Raw genomic sequence first — 19,916 nt, 5'->3', positions numbered from 1 at the left:
CAACAAAAACACTCAAACTGGACAGTTTCTCAATCTCTATATTCAAAGACTCAATCATGGACACTCTTACTGACAGTTGTGGCTGCTTTGTGTAATGTATTGTTGTCTCTACCTTCTTGACCTTTGTGCTGTTGATTGTGCCCAATAATGTTTGTACCATGCTTTGTGCTGCTACCATGTTATGTTGTGTTGCTACCATCCTTTGTCGTCACGTGTTGCTGCCTTGCTTTGTTGTCGCCTAAGGTCTCTCTTTATGTAGTGTTTGTTGACTCGTTGTGATGTGTTTTGTCCTATATTTCTTAACCCCAGGCCCCTGTCCCCACAGGAGGCCTTTTGGTAGGTCGTCATTGTAAATAAGATTTTATTCTTAACTGACTTGCCTAGTTAAATAATAAAATAAAACACGTGAAACAGGCTGGCTGTGACATCTTTAACAAGTCTGGGACCAAGTTTTAGTAGAAAGGCCTGTAATAATAATAATAATCAGCTGTCTGGATATTTAAATACAAATAAACACGAGTAGGGCAACTGGCTTTTTGTAAGTATGTTATGCATGACAAGTGAGCCAAATTATGAGAAAAGGCAGTGCAGTTTGATCTCATCAATTTATGACAATCAACAAGATTGCTAGGGTACAGTATTTTCATTTGCCAATCCTTTGACTTTATTTACTATGTATATCTTAACACATTACATGCTACAGAAAATAAAAAGGTCATTTCAATTGTCTTAAAAGAATATATAGTGTTATAATACAATGGCACATTTTGATATCACAATTTCCATTCGCGGTTGCCAACCAAGCCCCATTATGAAAGGTAATGACTTACACAGGGTTACAAAAATACAATACTTTAGAATATTTATTGGCATTAAAATAAGAGCAGATTACATAAGCAACAGGCATGCACTGAGAAAATGAATGGAAAATGCAGACATGATTGAACAAATGTTAATACTGGAGTAGCTGATTACAAAAGGAACTAACTGTAATCACTTACATTACCAGCAAAAATATTGTAACCATCTTACAAATAGTCTTGAAAAACTAGATTGCTTCTTGGATTACTTTGAAATTCAGAAAGGGTGTTGGCGAAAAAAGAAAAAAAAATGACACCTTTCTGTTTTCTCAATGACATTAAAATCAGCATTGAAAAAAGGCGCAAGTTTACAGTTGTTCCACCTGAGTGAGTTTGACCACAAGTTAGAGACCATTATGACGACACACCAAATGCATTCGATGGTTCCTTTTTATCTGCTTCTAATGCTTATAAATGGGAAAGTAATCAAAAAAGTAACAAAGTAATCAGATCATGTTACTGAGTTTGAGTCATCCAAAAGATATTACTGACTACAATTTGACAGGTAACTAGTAACTAGTAACTAGTAACATCTAGAAAGTAACCTACCCAACCCTGCCCATAAACATAGGTTGTGGCATTAATTGGCAAAACAACAATTACACAGAGAAATGGTACCAGTTTGTGGGCAATGGGAAAACCCCTTTTGTTCACGGACAATCCAATCGTTAAAAGGTTATATATTCTATTAATCTGGACTATGCAACAACTACCCAGAACCTACATCTAAGGCCAGCACCCAGTGTATTTTTGACGAGGTACTACATCATTGGAGTTTAACTCGTATTACCATAATCATTTCTGTACACTTCACACCCTGATAATGCTTTTAGATTTTTCACAGCTGCTTTTTGGGGGGCTAAATTACCTTCATTATATATTTTTAAAAGCCACAGACAATGAACACAGCAGAAATTACATATTGGCACAATAAAGGCAAGAAAAGGGAGGGGTCAGACTTGATAAGTAATTGTAAAAAAAAAAAAAAAATGGCTTGAAGTGCATTCTGAAAAAACCAAAACACATTTCACCTATAGCAACCTCAACACAGACTACTGTATTGATCAACACGGGCTAAGGCTCAGAGGCAGCCTAGCACTTAGGTTCTCCCAGAACCTCTCTGCCTAATGCTGTTGCAGTGCACCCTAGTGGCCAGTGCTACAGAGGACAAGGTCATCCACTTCTCAATTCACCTCCCCCTAAATCTGTGGGAAAGCACTCAAGGAGGTGAAGTTATCCATGTGAATATCAGGGGCACATTCAGTGGGGTGCAAAGTGTAAGAACGGTCAGATATAGGTGTAATTCATAGTGGACCAGAGATACTCATCTGCTGTGCACAGTAAACTCCTTTGCATCTAACATTTGTGATGCTGTGCCAGGGTGCAAACGTTGTCCTATTTCTACATAATAGAGACGGAAAGATTGTCATGTGTCAACAGGTGGAATTAACTGTGATCTCTTATCAACAGAGAACACCTACTCAAAAGTTGACAATCTTAACAATAGTATGGTGGTTTGTGGATACACGCAAATTAAGTGTTTTTTTGCTCGCTCTATTACACTAATTAATACGGACAGACATCAATTCTCAAAATATAGTGGATGACTGGAATCTAGAACAGAAAAGTGAGAACAGTCCGTGTCAATGACCTGCCTTGACCTCGTAACCAACGTGTACAGGAGGACAAGTAGATGCTACCGTAATTAGTTTTGAATCTTGCAAGGAGAAAGCCAAGTCATACTAATATTGAGCATTAACTCATATGAACATGTTGTTTTAACAGTCTATCTTTGGCTATGCTATTATATGGTATGGCAGAACATATGCGCGACCCTGGCTGATCATACACAAAAAGGCATCTCCACTGTTAAGAACAAGGTGAAAAGTTAACAGTGTAAAAAATATATTTAAAAAAATGTTGTTTCAGTGATTCAGAGTGGGAGTGGAGCAGACAAAGACTTTAAAAAACACAGACAAGCAATGTAGGACAGACAAACAAATAAGAGATTTAGCGCCTGACAATACCATAAGCAGACAACATAGCTGACACATTTGATGAGATCTCCGCAATAGTGGTGGACTGGCAATGTTACTTCTCAGAAAAACAACGCAGAAAAAACCCCCCCAAAAACACGATTTTAGCATGTAATGGTCATCAACAATTTCATAATGATATGTTCTTTTTTTCTTTCTTACAAAAGACTACTAGTTACTTGGTCGTGGATTTGTAGCGAGGATGATAGTTTTGGGTACAATGTAGTGTTAACCTAACGGCTCTCCTTGACAGTCAGAGAAAGTGTTTCTCCGTGGGTCTGTGTATACGATTCCAGTCCAAGAGAGCATTTCTACCCTGCTTTCCCTCTCCCTGAATAGCTGTCCACACACTCCCCCTCTTCCTCTTGGTAACACATAGTCACTGTCCTCATCCCCATCAGACAAGGCCTGAGTCTTTCTTTAGAAGGGGTATATGTGGGTGTTTTGATAGAGCTGGCCATGGTGCTGAAGTGGTATAAATACTGGTGTTGTGAGTGAAGATGACACAGCGTAATGATTATCTTAACGGGACCAACTGAGGAACAGGAAGTGGCCATGAGGAGGCTGCTGATTGGCACAGGGGCGATGGTGGCAGGAGAGGGAGTGAGTGTGTGTATTTAAGAGCAGGGTAAGGGATGGGAGGAGCCCAAGGAGCCCAGTGTCCACTCTCAGCTCACCTCGTCCTCTGGGTTATTATGGTCCAGCAGCTTAACGTGGGTGAAGGGGAAGTGGCCGCGCTTGCCTTTGCACTCGCCCTCCCACTGGCCGTTCACGTTGATCTTTGTCACCTTCACCATGTCGCCCACCTGTTGGAGGAGAAGGACTCGTCAAACAGACAGACCTGGGTCATGTTCATTACGGCACGCAACGGGAAAACACTTGCAAACGATTTTCAACGGAACACAAAAATGGGCCTTTCTGACTAGACGAGTCCAGGTAGACGCTCGCTGTTTCAGTCCGATTGGTGCCCAACGAACACTGTGTTCACCCTGTAATGACCTTGTTGAAGTAGTTGCAGCATTTGTGAAACTTTGTATCGCAGCAGTTCATTTTGCCTCGCAAACACAAACCAGTACTGCAGAGGTCCATTTGCTGGTTCACCCTGTCGGCCTCTTCATTACATTCTTCTAAAGAGAGTGAAGTACTCTCATCGACTAAGATGTGACCAGGAAGTGTGTGCGGGGGGCTAATCATTAAACCTATATACCTCCTGAGTCATACCACTGGCAAACACCTTCACGGAGGGTAAATATCCTGTTGGTGATTATCGGAGCGCAGCGCTGACGGACTCTCGGGTGAATAGAAAATCTAAACTCTCTGGGACCCAAAAGTATATAAAAGTTTGGCAAAAAGTCTTTGACATTAGTTTTTGTATTTCAAAAGACAGAGGCAAAACAGACTACTTCCACCCGGTAGCTGATTCCGTCAAGACAGAAAGTGAACATCATGCATCTGTTTCACTGTCCCTTCTTCCCTCTCTCCAAGCAGGTAAAAAAAGAGGAGAGACGGGAGCAGCTGAGACTGCTGGCTTGTCGCCCAGAGGCCGCTCTGGCTCAGAGTAATGTCATTAGAGAAATGAAAGGAAATGTTCCTCTACACAAAGTATTTCCTTCCCACAACGATCTCCACTGTGGAAGCCCTCTTTCCCCTTCCGGACAGTTAGTTAAGACAGTCAGGGAGGGAGCCTCTGGCAGCTTTCTCTAATGAACTTCAGAGCAGTTGGCTATTGATTTCACTGACTGACCACCACTCCCCATAGACTGGTTCGTATTCATTAGGGCACGCCCGTAGCAAAACGTTTTACAATGGAAAAATAAAACAAGCATTGAATGTCCCTCCCGGTTTTAGTCGGTCTTCTTCTGTTTGGTGACTAATGGACATGAACCAGACTGACTAGCTTGTTTTAACAAGCCTAGCGACTGGGAAACGGAGGGGCATGCAACTGGTTAAGAAGCTGAGGAGGAAGTCACAGGCAACGAGTCACAGAGGCCACATACCAACGCCTTCATTCCTTCCAGCAGTGAACGGAAATGGAAGACATAACTTGGAATGACCTACTGGGAGGGAACCTAGGGACTTCTCTAGATTATGACTTTACAGAAGGCATAATAAAAAAAGTGATTTGATTCCCTTGCTCTCAATCTTGACATAATGCCAAAGGAAATCTATGTTTTACAATACCAATAATGATTATCCTCATTGCACTGAAGGCTGTGGACAAAGGAAAATCCAAGACAACATGAGAGGATCAAAGAATCTGACAGAGGGATGATGAAAAAAGGGAAAGAGGAGACGAGAGCACAGCTAGGTAGGTACCTCTAAGGCAAGGGCGGTCTTGTCATAGGCATTGGGCACCCTCTTCTGGATGGCCCTGGCAAAGACGGGTCCGTTCTGCAGGTTGGGCAGAGGTGTGGGCTGGGCGTACTGGCTCGGGTCTAGCAGAGGAGGGCCCTGAACACTGGAGCCATCTACAGAGCCCACCCCACCGGGACCCCCTGCTCCAGGGCCCCCCGAGGTGGGAGAGGCCGGTCGGTACTTCTCCACGTAGGGCACAGGGATCATCCCGGCACGCCCCTCTAAATTCTGAGCATTCCACCACTGCTCCTCAGGCCTCTCCAGGACCCGCAGGATGTCGCCCTTTCTGAAAGGAAGGTCCTCGTCGTCGTTGCCTGGGAAATCAAAGACGGCACGGACATACTCGTTCTCCAGCCGCTGCGGCGGGCCGCCAGCACCTGCGCTGACCAAGAAAGAGTGTTTGGCCTTGTTGATGGGCTCTATCAGAGTGGTGGTGTCCAGGTAGTGGATCTTGTAGAACTCCAGCAGCGAGTGGAGGGCGTCAAACTCCTGGTCCCCTATGCGGAACTGTGGAGGCGCCTGGCCTGAGAGAGGAGGGTGGGGAAAGAGGGATGAGTAGAAAAGGAAAGAACAGAAACCATTTCAATGGCCAAAGGTATTAGGCCTTATTCATTGCCATGTGAATTACCACATTTATGGCCCATAAAAGGCAGTCGACTAGATATTTGACGTCTGGTTAATCCAAACGTCACTGTTTGGTTGATTCACGTGTAGGAAGTTAATCTAAAGTTATGTTCCAAATAAAGCCAAATCAACGTAGTGTTCTTGCTGGATTCATCTTTTATCATTGGGTTGCATGCGGATACCCTGAGTTTTGAGCTTCTTTATTCTGCAGCCCCAAAACATGTCTCTCTTACCTGCGCCAGACTGCCGGTTGTTGCTGATGCTGTTGATTATGTAATGCGAGACTTTGGAATTCTCTGAAACTGACAGCACGTAGTCGCCTGGACTTGTAATTGAGTCTCTCACCAAAAACACTCCGTGTCTCTGTCCTTGTAAAAGTGAAACTGCCTCCTGTCTACTTAATCTACCCCAGTACCAACTTGCACGGTCCTCTGCGTCAAAATTTCCGGCCATGACTCCCACTCCAAAGTCGAGGCTTCACGGGCCTTCCCTTTTCCTCCCCTTATCCTCAAACAGCATTCAACTCATACAAAAACTTTAGCGCGGAGAACACGTTTGGAAAATAGGCGACATTCGCAACTTGCATATGCCCATCAATTTAAAATCCACAAGCCGGTCCTCGAACAAAACGTGTCTGACCGCCTGAATGAAATGATATGTCGATTATAACTCACCCAACCCAGTTGTAAAACAATACAATTTTGAATAAAACCTTGTAACTTGCCACAAGTAACTTCAAAAAATGAAATGGCGGATCCGGGGAAACAAAACTGACCCCATTAGCCGGATATGACGTTTATATAAATTACGTAGCAACGTGTCAGATGAGGGTGTCCATGTTGATAAGGTCAAACATTACTTTATTTTTGATAGGATATGAGATAATAATAATAACAGTATACCTTGTATTAATTAATCCAACCCATGGATTATCTAACTTGTGGTCTATTTGATGGCCCATAAATCCAAAATATGATGTGCTTTAGGCCTGAAGGCCACTGATTTCGGCAATTATGCCCGACTACATTTATTTTTTACAGGTTTGTCAATTAAGAACAAATTCTTATTTACAATGACGACCTACACAGGTAGGTAAAACAATATCATACAAACAACAGTCAAAATACACATAATGCACAGTCAGTAAAACAGTCAGTAAAACATTCAGCAATAGGCAGCATTTAAGAGGCAGGGTGGAAACACATGCAGTTATCAGTTAAAGTTGCAATATGTAACTTTTTGGGCGACCAAACCAAATTCACATAGAAATACGAGTTATAGATCTGGCAATCGAGTTGAAAGCAAGTCTAAGAGGCAGTAGATATGGTTTATGTGGCAGGGTAGAGCGGTGGACTAGTAACCGGAAGGTTGCAAGTTCAAACCCCCGAGCTGTGTCGTTCTCCCCCTGAACAGGCAGTTAACCCACTGTTCCTAGGCCGTCATTAAAAATAAGAATTTGTTCTTAACTGACTTGCCCTATATAAAAATCAATGCTTCATGTTCTGAGGTTTCATTTTTGCATCTTTTACTTTTGGTTTTGTACACCAGCTTTAAACAGCTAAAAATGCAATATTTTTGGTTATATAATACATATTTCACAGCGGTTTAGATGGTACAATGATTCTCTACTTGGTTGTTTTGTCACATTAACTGAAATTTGGCAAACTATTAGAATTTTAGCAACCAGGAAAAGGCAGACCTATTTCTGCATAGTGCACCTTTAAAATTTCAGACAGTTTGTTTTTAAAAGTACCAATGAACACAAAAGAGCTTAGTTTCAGTGTTTTTTTAAGGATGGTCCAGTCTCTAGCTGCGGAGAATTGAAAATCAGTTTCACCAAAGATACGAGGGACTTGAGGATTGCCAGGTTTATATACAGTGCCTTGCGAAAGTATTCGGCCCCCTTGAACTTTGCGACCTTTTGCCACATTTCAGGCTTCAAACATAAAGATATAAAACTGTATTTTTTTGTGAAGAATCAACAACAAGTGGGACACAATCATGAAGTGGAACGACATTTATTGGATATTTCAAACTTTTTTAACAAATCAAAAACTGAAAAATTGGGCGTGCAAAATTATTCAGCCCCTTTACTTTCAGTGCAGCAAACTCTCTCCAGAAGTTCAGTGAGGATCTCTGAATGATCCAATGTTGACCTAAATGACTAATGATGATAAATACAATCCACCTGTGTGTAATCAAGTCTCCGTATAAATGCACCTGCACTGTGATAGTCTCAGAGGTCCGTTAAAAGCGCAGAGAGCATCATGAAGAACAAGGAACACACCAGGCAGGTCCGAGATACTGTTGTGAAGAAGTTTAAAGCCGGATTTGGATACAAAAAGATTTCCCAAGCTTTAAACATCCCAAGGAGCACTGTGCAAGTGATAATATTGAAATGGAAGGAGTATCAGAACACTGCAAATCTACCAAGACCTGGCCGTCCCTCTAAACTTTCAGCTCATACAAGGAGAAGACTGATCAGAGATGCAGCCAAGAAGCCCATGATCACTCTGGATGAACTGCAGAGATCTACAGCTGAGGTGGGAGACTCTGTCCATAGGACAACAATCAGTCATATATTGCACAAATCTGGCCTTTATGGAAGAGTGGCAAGAAGAAAGCCATTTCTTAAAGATATCCATAAAAAGTGTCATTTAAAGTTTGCCACAAGCCACCTGGGAGACACACCAAACATGTGGAAGAAGGTCCTCTGGTCAGATGAAACCAAAAAACTTTTTGGCAACAATGCAAAACGTTATGTTTGGCGTAAAAGCAACACAGCTCATCACCCTGAACACACCATCCCCACTGTCAAACATGGTGGTGGCAGCATCATGGTTTGGGCCTGCTTTTCTTCAGCAGGGACAGGGAAGATGGTTAAAATTGATGGGAAGATGGATGGAGCCAAATACAGGACCATTCTGGAAGAAAACCTGATGGAGTCTGCAAAAGACCTGAGACTGGGACGGAGATTTGTCTTCCAACAAGACAATGATCCAAAACATAAAGCAAAATCTTCAATGGAATGGTTAAAAAATAAACATATCCAGGTGTTAGAATGGCCAAGTCAAAGTCCAGACCTGAATCCAATCGAGAATCTGTGGAAAGAACTGAAAACTGCTGTTCACAAATGCTCTCCATCCAACCTCACTGAGCTCGAGCTGTTTTGCAAGGAGGAATGGGAAAAAAATGTCAGTCTCTCGATGTGCAAAACTGATAGAGACATACCCCAAGCGACTTACAGCTGTAATCGCAGCAAATGGTGGTGCTACAAAGTATTAACTTAAGGGGGCTGAATAACTTTGCACGCCCAATTTTTCATTTTTTGATTTGTTAAAAAAGTTTGAAATATCCAATAAATGTCGTTCCACTTCATGATTGTGTCCCACTTGTTGTTGATTCTTCACAAAAAAATACAGTTGTATATCTTTATGTTTGAAGCCTGAAATGTGGCAAAAGGTCGCAAAGTTCAAGGGGCCGAATACTTTCGCAAGGGACTGTAATTGCTGGATTTCAGGTTGCTGTTGGTGGTGGGGAGTCTTAGTTGTGAGCTGATATAAAGGGGGGTCTTGCCGAGGGGGGATTTGTATATGATTGTGAGTCAGCGGGTTTGACATCGTACATGTAGGGATGGCCAGTCAATGGATTAATACGTCACAGTGATGGGTTTTGTTCAAACGGCCAGCTTCAGTAAACTGTTCTAGCACATTCTACTGGTGTTTTTTTTTTGTCAGGCAGCTCAGCCCCCTTTCAGAAGGTCCAAAATGTATTTTAGTTCTTATTGGTCAAGGTCACGCCAATTATTATGTTAGCCTATCAGCAACCTAGATTCCCGGGACATTCAGTGCAAGACCCCAGCACTGACAGGGCAGATGTCAGACATGTTCTTTCCCTATCCTGACAAGCACTGCATTTTTCCTCCTGCTACTCATCCTCCTGCATGAGGTCACATACTTTTGCTGTTCTGATGTTTTATTGTGTGTGCAGCTAAACATCCATAATCTGTCAGTTTCAAGAGTGCTCAGACCTGTGTGTGTGTGGATATTTTCTGTCCATTAAAACCCCTTAAACTGGAGTACTGCTTCCTTGTTGTTCTAACCTGACAGTAGTGGTTACTACCGGCCTAAAACCAGCACCTACGGTTTCCCTCCTATTTGAATGGTACTTAGATTTGACAACCTACACATATTTTTTCATGGTCCTTGGAGCCGAATCCAGTAACTCCTACAGCCCAAGAATGCCAGTTAACATACAAAATCCTCCACAAGATGTGGTCTGTCCACGACGACCAGCTCACCTGCCACAATATCTTGATAATTACAAAGATGGCTACGAGTCAAGGCACAGACCACCACACATAACAGCACACCACTCTTGCTAGGGGGAAGAGCTAGAGGGCTTTCTTGAGCACTTGAGATGGAATACATCCTGCAGTCCCCTTCAATGACTCATCACCGGTCCAAGTCATCACCCAGGCTGACCAGCAGAATAGAGGACAGAGACTCAGACGTTTTACCGGCGGCTAATTCACCAGGTTCCCACCTTAGGCTAACCTCAACCAGAGATTGGCAAGATCAGCATCGAATCTCAACCAGAGATCACCGGGATCAGAATCGACCTGAGCGTGGACCGCTAGTGACGACTGGAAGGCTCACTGCGTTTACACAACCAGAATGACGAGACTGATGAGCTAATTGAAGCAGTCAGGAAAACGGAAGGTTCCTACAGACCACCTGACAACTATCGCCAGTACTTAATTGATGGACACTGCCAGTCGTCACCTGACTGTCACAGGCAGTCCTTCAACAGTTGTCTCCTCTTACAACTGAAAGATGTCTCCGAGGGGGAGAACGAGGAGCTGAGCCACCAAGCTGCCCAAGAAGTTGATGACTTGGACCGGTGATGGAGCACCCCTCCACTGTGCTGGTGGAGCACCCCTCCAGATCCAGCCTGCTCAGTCCCTGGTACTAAAGTTAGTAGTGGGGCCTACTATACCGGCTCCTGCCATGGAGCCACAGCTCGCCACTCCCACCACTGTGTTTCAACCAGCTCCTGTGTCTTAAGGAATTTTATAATCTGACTTCCCTATGGGGCCGTCTATGGAAATGGTCTTTCTGGGCCGGGCGTCAGTTTAACTGTAATACCGAAGCAAGTCTGTAGGAGAAGTCGAAACTGTGCTTCTAGACCGGAACTCTGGCCCCTTGGTCTCAATTGACTTTATTTCACTTGAAAGGGAGCTGAAATGCAGCAGTCATGGTAAAGAAACGAGAGTTGTCTTGGGGGGAGGTTTAATGTGCGTGTCTCTTGTGTGTGTTTGCACGTGGCAAGCAGTCTATGGTTTGTACATTCACTCTCCCAAAACAGTACACAGTCACCCTTCTAGACAACTTGAAATAGTCTCACCGGGTCTTGTGTCCTGAAGTCGCCTAGCCAACTTCTTTCGCCAATTAGATTCAACCAGCTGGTGTGCAACCATGGTAAGGTTGGTTTGACGTTGGATAGCCTATCACCGAGGCTAATTAGGCAATGTCAATATATTACAAAGTGTAAATGGGACAATATTTTCAAGTTGCCGATCTTTTAGTTGTCTCATTAAATGCATTCAATATTTGTTTATGAATTTATACAATTTATGGTAGGTTTGAGGTTTTCTGTCATTGAAATTTGGAGGTGTTGGCATTAATAATTGACTGATAATCCTTAACTTGCCCCATAGGGATGTCATCAAATGTCAAACCAAGTTGACCATGTGTATTACGATTTGGTCGCACTGCTCAAAAAAATAAAGGGAACACTTAAACAACACAATGTAACTCCAAGTCAATCACACTTCTGTGAAATCAAACTGTCAACTTAGGAAGCAACACCGATTGACAATAAATTTCACATGCTGTTGTGCAAATGGAATAGACAACAGGTGGAAATTATAGGCAATTAGCAAGACACCCCCAATAAAGGAGTGGTTCTGCAGGTGGTGACTACAGACCACTTCTCAGTTCCTATGCTTCCTGGCTGATGTTTTGGACACTTTTGAATGCTGGCGGTGCTTTCACTCTAGTGGTAGCATGGGACGGAGTCTACAACCCACACAAGTGGCTCAGGTAGTGCAGCTCATCCAGGATGGCACATCAATGCGAGCTGTGGCAAGAAGGTTTGCTGTGTCTGTCAGCGTAGTGTCCAGAGCATGGAGGCGCTACCAGGAGACAGGCCAGTACATCAGGAGATGTGGAGGAGGCCGTAGGAGGGCAACAACCCAGCAGCAGGACCGCTACCTCCGCCTTTGTGCAAGGAGGAGCACTGCCAGAGCCCTGCAAAATTACCTCCAGCAGGCCACAAATGTGCATGTGTCTGCTCAAACGGTCAGAAACAGACTCCATGAGGGTGGTATGAGGGCCCGACGTCCACAGGTGGGGGTTGTGCTTACAGCCCAACACTGTGCAGGACGTTTGATATTTGCCAGAGAACACCAAGATTGGCAAATTCGCCACTGGCGCCCTGTGCTCTTCACAGATGAAAGCAGGTTCACACTGAGCACATGTGACAGACGTGACAGTCTGGAGACGCCGTGGAGAACGTTCTGCTGCCTGCAACATCCTCCAGCATTACCGGTTTGGCGGTGGGTCAGTCATGGAGTGGGGTGTCATTTCTTCGGGGGGCCGCACAGCCCTCCATGTGCTCGCCAGAGGTAGCCTGACTGCCATTAGGTACCGAGATGAGATCCTCAGACCCCTTGTGAGACCATATGCTGGTGTGGTTGGCCCTGGGTTCCTCCTAATGCAAGACATTGCTAGACCTCATGTGGCTGGAGTGTGTCAGCAGTTCCTGCAAGATGAAGGCATTGATGCTATGGACTGGCCCGCCCGTTCCCCAGACCTGAATCCAATTGAGCACATCTGGGACATCATGTCTCGCTCCATCCACCAACACCACGTTGCACCACAGACTGTCCAGGAGTTGGCAGATGCTTTAGTCCAGGTCTGGGAGGAGATCCCTCAGGAGACCATCCGCCACCTCATCAGGAGCATGTCCAGGCATTGTAGGGAGGTCATACAGGCATGTGGAGGCCACACACACTACTGAGCCTCATTTTGACTTGTTTTAAGGACATTACATCAAAGTTGGATCAGCCTGTAGTGTGGTATTCCACTTTAATTTTGAGTGTGACTCCAAATCCAGACCTCCATGGGTTGATAAATTGGATTTCCATTGATCATGTTTGTGTGATTCTGTTGTCAGCACATTCAACTATGTAAAGAAAAAAGTATTTAATACAAATATTTCATTCATTCAGATCTAGGATGTGTTATTTTAGTGTTCCCTTTATTTTTTTGAGCAGTGTATAATAAATGACACTAGAAAGCATGTTTCTGACTCATGTCGATGCCACACAGGACATTTTCAAAACAAGATGCTGCTTTCCAGAGGCAGTCGCTCTTTGTTTTCACTTTTATGATGTTTCCAAAAGTGACCACCAGATGTCAGTATAATACCAGAGACCCAAAAGAGTGCCAAAAAAATGTGTTTTCAATATAATTTTCTGGGCATCATTCCAATGGTATCATTAGAAAAATCAAAACTGGATCTGGTGTAGTTCAGTTGGAGCAATAGTTCCCTAGGAAGTGGCACTCACAAATGTCCCTTGAAGTACCTACTTTAAGTTAAAAAAAATTCTTTCCAACCACCTTTTCTTCCTCATTCCTCACTAAAAAAAGATTAAGAAGGCATTTGTGGTTTTCCTGAATATATGTCTTAGGCATCTGGGGTTTTCCTGAATTTGCATATCTGGACTGATGCGATGGAAACTAGCTACATTTATTGTGGCCGCCTAGTGTGAGACGACCCAGATTGCCTGGCAAAACCCTGACTCTGGAGCACTGTGTTACATCTTCTGGACTCTGGATGGATCGTGCAGAGAATCACAGAACAACTGGTCTGCTAGGGGGTCAGCAGAGCAGCACCTGCGCCCCATCTGTGTGTCCACCTCCAACTCTGTTACCAACTCAGTGCGTCTAAGTCTTTGTTTGCTCATTGTCTGTGCGAGTGGGAGAGACAGACTGCTCTAGTTATTGATCCAAGAAATAGCACTGAAACTCCATATATGGAAAAATGCAAAGTTATTCTGGAAAAAAAGTGCTTTGGGAGGAAATTTGGAGCTGAAGTCCAAGGCAACATTCCAAAATATTTTCAGGCAGAGAATTAGGGATTATTTACTGCAGCTCACTGCTCAGGCATTTTATTCAGAATCTGTTACAATATAATGAGACAAAGAAGAAGGGAAAGACTGATAGTATAATAATAAAGAAAACATGCAGAAAAATAAGAAACAGATATGTTTACCAGAATACAGTATTTAAGGTTTTGATTTCATCGCATTGGCAAGACAGCAAGTCACTTGGATTTCATGGAAATACACAGAAGTTTCCTTTCCAATTCATCACCTAAACTGAGAGAGCAAGGAACAGAGAGAGAGACAGAGAGACAGAGAGAGACAGAGAGAGAGAGAGAGAGCGAGAGACAGAGACAGAGAGAGAAAGAGAGAGAGAGAGAGAGAGCGAGAGAGATGATACACTCAATATCATAATAGCGAAATTCAAGTACACACAAGTCTAGAAATTCCAGTTCACACCTTTGGTTTATTTGTATTTTTGATTTTTTTTTAAACCCAGGCACATTTAGCTTGTTTTGATTTAATATTCCACTAATAATCATCCACTGGTTTGGGAGGGGAAATTGCAGTCCTGTGGGCAGTAACTGTGGACAGTTAGGAGAGAGTTGCCAGAGATTCCCAAACAAACAAACAAAGATTCCCAAACAAACAAGTATACACTACCGGTCAAAAGTTTTAGAACGCCTACTCATTCAAGGGTTTTTACTATTTTCTACATTGTAGAATAATAGTGAAGACATCACAACTATGAAATAACACACATGGAATCATGTAGTAACCAAAAAAGTGTTAAACAAATCTAAATATATATTAAATTTGAGATTGTTCAAATAGCCACCCTTTGCCTTGATGACAGCTTTGCACACTCTTGGCATTCTCTCAACCAGCTTCATGAGGTAGTCACCTGGAATGCATTTCAATTAACAGGTGTGCCTTCTTAAAAGTTAATTTGTGGAATTTCCTTTCCTTGTTATTGCATTTGAGCCTATCAGTTGTGTTGTGACAAGGTAGGGGTGGTATACAGAAGATAGACTTTTTAGTAATTGACCAATTCCATATTATGGCAAGAACAGCTCAAAAAAGCAAAGAGAAACTACAGTCCATCATTACTTTAAATGTCAAGAAATTTGGAGGTTTCTTCAAGTGCAGTCACAAAAACCATCAAGCGCTATGATGAAACTAGCTCTCATGAGGACCGCCACAGGAATGGAAGACCCAAAATCAAATCAAATTTGATTGGTCACATACACATGGTTAGCAGATGTTAATGTGAGTGTAGCAAAATGCTTGTGCTTCTAGTGTACAGTGCAGTAATATTTAACAAGTAATCGAACAAATTCACAACGACTACCTTATACACACAAGTGTAAAGGGATGAATAAGAATATGTATGTATACATATATGAATGCGCGATGGCCGTGCGGCATAGGCAAGATACCGTAGATGGTACAGAATACAGTATATACATATGAGATGAGTAAGGTAGGGTATGTAGACATTATTAAAGTGCCGTTATTTAAAGTGACTAGTGATACCTTTATACCTTTATTAAAGTGGCCAGAGATTTGAATGTGTATGTTGGCAGCAGCCTCTATATGTTAGTGATGGCCTTGAGATAGAAGCTGTTTTTCAGTCTCTCAGTCCCAGCTTTGATGCACCTGTACTGACCTCGCCTTCTGGATGATAGCAGGGTGAACAGGCAGTGGCTCGGGTGTTTGTCGTCCTTGATGATCTCTTTTTGGCCTTCCTGTGACATCGGGTGCTGTAGGTGTCCTGGAGGGCAGGTAGTTTGCCCCAGAGTGACCTCTGCTGCAGAGGATAAGTTCATTTGAGTTACCAGCCTCAGAAATTGCAGCCCAAATAAATGCTTCACAGAGTTCAAGTGATAGACACATCTCAACACCAACTGTTCAAAGGGGGCTGTGTGAATCCGGCCTTCATGGTCAAAAGGCTGCAAAGAAACCACTATTAAAGGACAATAATAATAAGAAGAGGTTTGCTTGGGCCAAGAAACATGAGCAATGGACATTAGACTGGTGGAAATTTGTCCTTTAGTCTGGAGTCCAAATTAGAGATTTTTGGTTCCAACTGCCGTGTCTTTGTGAGACACGGTGTAGGTGAATGGATGATCTCCACATGTGTATTTCCCCCCGTAAAGCATGGGGGAGGAGGTGTTATGGTGTGGGGGTGCTTTGCTGTTAACACTGTGATCTATTTAGAATTCAAGGCACACTTTACCAGCTTGGCTACCACAGCATTTTCCAGCGATATGCCATCCCATCTGGTTTGGGCTTAGTGGGACTATAATTTGCTTTTCAACAGGACAATAACCAACACACCTCCAGGCTGTGTAATGGCTATTTTACCAAGAAGGAGAGTGTTGGAGTGCTGCATCAGATGACCTGGCCTCCACAATCCCCCGACTTCAACCAAATTGAGATGGTTTGGGATGAGTCGGACCGCAGAGGGAAGGAAAAGCAGCCAACAAGTGCTCAGCATATGTGGGAACTCCTTCAAGACTGTTGGAAGAGCATTCCAAGTGAACCTGGTTGAGAGAATTCCAAGAGTGTGCAAATATGTAATCATGGCAAAGGGTGGCTATTTAAAGAATCTCAAATCTAAAATATATTTGGATTTGTTTAGCACTTTTTTTGGTTACTACATGATTCCATGTGTGTTATTTCATAGGTGTGATGCCTTCACTATTATTCTGCAATGTAGAAAATAGTCACAAAAAAAATAAAAAATACTTGAATGAGTAGGTGTTCTAAAAGTTTTTACCGGTACTATACAAAGAAACTGCATTATCACATCTCCTCAGTATGACAGATAATATGTACTGAGTTCCAGAGAAACGTCTTCCAATTCTTATCACTGTTAGCAGTGTCTCTGGTGACTGTTACACACCGTCTGGGGGACCTAGGGAAGCAGTTGAGTCTGTACTCCCAAAACCAGCCACCGAGACACAAGAGACGGCACCCAGACAGACAAAGCACTCGCACAGAGAAATTCATCGGAGACACAGTGGAACACAGACAGTGAACTCGTCTATGACATCTCCTACAGGCCCACATACACACAACGTTGTGTTCAACTGGACTCTCCCTGAAATAAGAAAGACTTGAATGAATAAGACATGTCTCAGATTGGAGTAGCCCGGGTGAACAGAATACACGCTCTTCTAATTTACAGTATAGTAACCACATTATCAGCACAAATGTCTATCTGTTTTGGGGGATGATAATAGTTTTGAGGAATTACACTTCCCAGAACTGACATTGAATATCTGGACCCAATTGCATTCACCTCGGCTGACACATAACCCTTAAAGGCATAAGGTACCTCACATACACAATTAACAAAGGAGATGAAGCGCATAATCCTAATTCTCAAAGCGTTTTATTAGACCGTTGTTACAAATGGGGAAACATACGCTGTGCGAGAGCTACATATTTACTGAGAATGAGGGAATGTTCTATAGCCGTAGCCTAGAGACAGTCCATGTTAGATGGCATTGTCGTAACCACACAACAAAATCCCATTAAACGTGTTGATACAACGGTTATAAGTGATACGTGCACTCGACATGACTGGCAGGGATAAAGGGAACAAGTGAGGCTGCTAAAGATGGGTTGTTATAGCTCCTGTCGCCGTAGCGCCGGTCACCGTAGCACCTATGCCCTTTTCCTTAGCCTAAACAGTAACAGACTCCTCCCTCACATGCTTTACAATCATGAGCCTTATAGTCAGCATATTTTAACCCGCCTTACAACCAATTTTTTTTTTGTTGGTTTCCATCAATTCTTTCCGCCAATAGCACTTGTTTAAAGGTACTCTCGCTGCACTCAGATCACATCGGAAATCGACACACTGGAGCACGCATATGCATAAAAAAATACTGGGTAGGTAGGATTGGTGAAAGAGAGTGCTGGTCAGAGAGATAGAGAGACATACTGTAGTATCAGAGGGAATTACCGCTCTTCTTCTGTCTTTCTACCAGTCTGTTTGTCTGTCCATCCGTCCATCCGTCAGCCACCTGTCTGTCTCTCTCTCTGACATACAGTCTCTCCACCAACAGGGGAGCAAGTGACAGGCACATAGGCATTCCTCCATCTATAGGACAGGATGAGCAGGGAGTAAAACCTGAACGAAACATCCCATATGTGCCAGATATGACATAGCCACATGTACATTAGAAAATGTTTATTTGTTTTCTACATTTGATATATAATATATCTATTACTCTTTACTACAGAGGATTATAATCCTAATTCATAATGAAACAACAATAAGAGTTATCACAAACGTCTGCTTTCAACCTGGATTGTCATCTCCCTAAACTGTGCATCCGTGGACGAACAGTCCACCCAGATCAGTTGGTTATTCCGGAACCATTCCAGTCGGTTGAGATGACAGAGACCCTCCCCCAGATGTCCAACCCAGGAAACAATTTCCGGTTACCTATGCAATCCAAGAACGTTACCTAACGTTATACGAACATTCACTGCTTGCTGGTACTGCTCTCTTCTCATTCTAGACAAAACGTGGGAGGGGAAGTTCCAAGCAGAGTGGACCGGGGTTCTTGCTCAGGTCAGGGGGTCTAAGTGATCAGTCCCCTCCTCTCCTTCTTCCTCCTTCATCAGTTCAACCACTCCAGAAGAATGCTGCGATTGGCTGGAGCACGACAAGTGGGAAGACTGACTCTGTGTGTCTTCCTCCTCTAGCTCCGCCCTCTCCACCATCTTCTTAATTCCCTGTCCCCGTGTCTCCTCCCTCCTCTGCTCCTCCATTGTCCACATGCTGTCCTCGATCTCGTCCTCCTTCCCCTGCACCTCCAGGTCAAAGTCCAACAACTCTTCCATCATCTCCTCAATCTCCGTCTCTCCGTCCATCTCCCCCTCCACCTCCGACCTCAGCTCATCCATGCTCTCTGTCCTGTTGATGTCATCCCTGTCATCGTCATCATCCCCCACCCTCCCCTCGGGCTCGCTGGCCTGGCTCTCACCAAACTCCAGGATGGTGGGCAGGTTGCCCTGCTTGGGGCAGCGCTTCCTCAGACTCACCAGGAAGGGCTGGGGCAGGGAGAAGATGTCCACGTTGTTTCCCAGGTCGATCCACGTGACACTGGGGAAGCTGGCCGGGTCCTTCAGGCTGTCCGTCAGCTCCTTGAGGACGGCACGGGTCAGCCTGTTGCCGTTGAGGGCCAGGGTCTCCAGGCGGGGCAGGGCGGCCAGCGTGGGCAGGAGGAGGAGGAAGGCGTCGTCGGTGAGCTCGGTGAAGCCCATCTCCAGGCTGCAGATGATGGGCGCGTGGCGCTGCAGGTAGGCACACAGGCGCTCCATGTCACGCACCGTCAAGGGGATGCCCGAAAGGTCCAGCGCCCCGTTAGGGGGAGGCGTCGACAGCATCACCTTGAGACTGGGAGGGAAAGGGGGGGGGGAGAAGTAATCAGTTACATGTCACGATGCGTGTTGACCAAACTGTAGGTAAATCTATTCAATATCTCCAATGGAAAATGTGTATGCAAATTGTCATTTTTCCAAGCACAAAACATGGTAAAGGTCCGTATATCATACAGTCAATAAAACTATCAGGGTGAGCTATCTCCGAGAGCAACATCCCCCTGACAGGAAGGATATTACATTAGTAGACCGTTAGAAGAGCCTGTGATGAGACAAGGACAGCAGGAGCATGGAGCCCCAGGCATAGCGACAGGTAGGCAGATGAATTACATTACTATCTGTAATACGGTTGTTTTCACCATTTCCTGACACTTCATGTGCTGAGGGGCAGAGGGGTGAGAAATGGGTTCACCCACTTACATGGGAAGGTTAGCAGAGAGATGATAAGAGGAGGAGAGATGGGGAGAG

At 43.9% G+C, this 19,916-nt stretch overlaps 2 protein-coding genes across 2 annotated transcripts in view; both read right to left on the bottom strand.

Moving 5' to 3' along the window:
- Positions 1–591: 591 nt before the first annotated feature.
- Positions 592–6,657, bottom strand: LOC110503643 (adapter molecule crk). The gene is made up of 3 exons (XM_021582078.3): positions 6,109–6,657; positions 5,213–5,775; positions 592–3,702 (listed from the first exon to the last, which is right to left on the bottom strand). Exons 1-3 carry the CDS (start codon positions 6,326–6,328, stop codon positions 3,565–3,567), a joined length of 921 nt encoding a protein of 306 aa, XP_021437753.2. The 5' UTR covers positions 6,329–6,657; the 3' UTR covers positions 592–3,564.
- A 10,771-nt stretch (positions 6,658–17,428) lies between these two features.
- Positions 17,429–19,916, bottom strand: part of lrrc75a (leucine rich repeat containing 75A) — a 42,229-nt gene continuing 39,741 nt past the window's right edge. The window contains exon 4 of the mRNA XM_021582077.3: positions 17,429–19,464. Within this exon, the coding sequence (XP_021437752.1) occupies positions 18,633–19,464 (832 nt within the window). The 3' untranslated portion in view covers positions 17,429–18,632. The remainder of the gene's footprint in view (positions 19,465–19,916) is intronic.

The sequence above is a fragment of the Oncorhynchus mykiss genome, chromosome 24 (assembly GCF_057628025.1).
Source record: "Oncorhynchus mykiss isolate SJ-2025 chromosome 24, ASM5762802v1, whole genome shotgun sequence".
In the NCBI taxonomy this organism is placed as follows: domain Eukaryota; kingdom Metazoa; phylum Chordata; class Actinopteri; order Salmoniformes; family Salmonidae; genus Oncorhynchus; species Oncorhynchus mykiss.
Note: the sequence above shows the minus strand (reverse complement) of the source record. Positions and strands in the feature narration are given on the sequence as shown.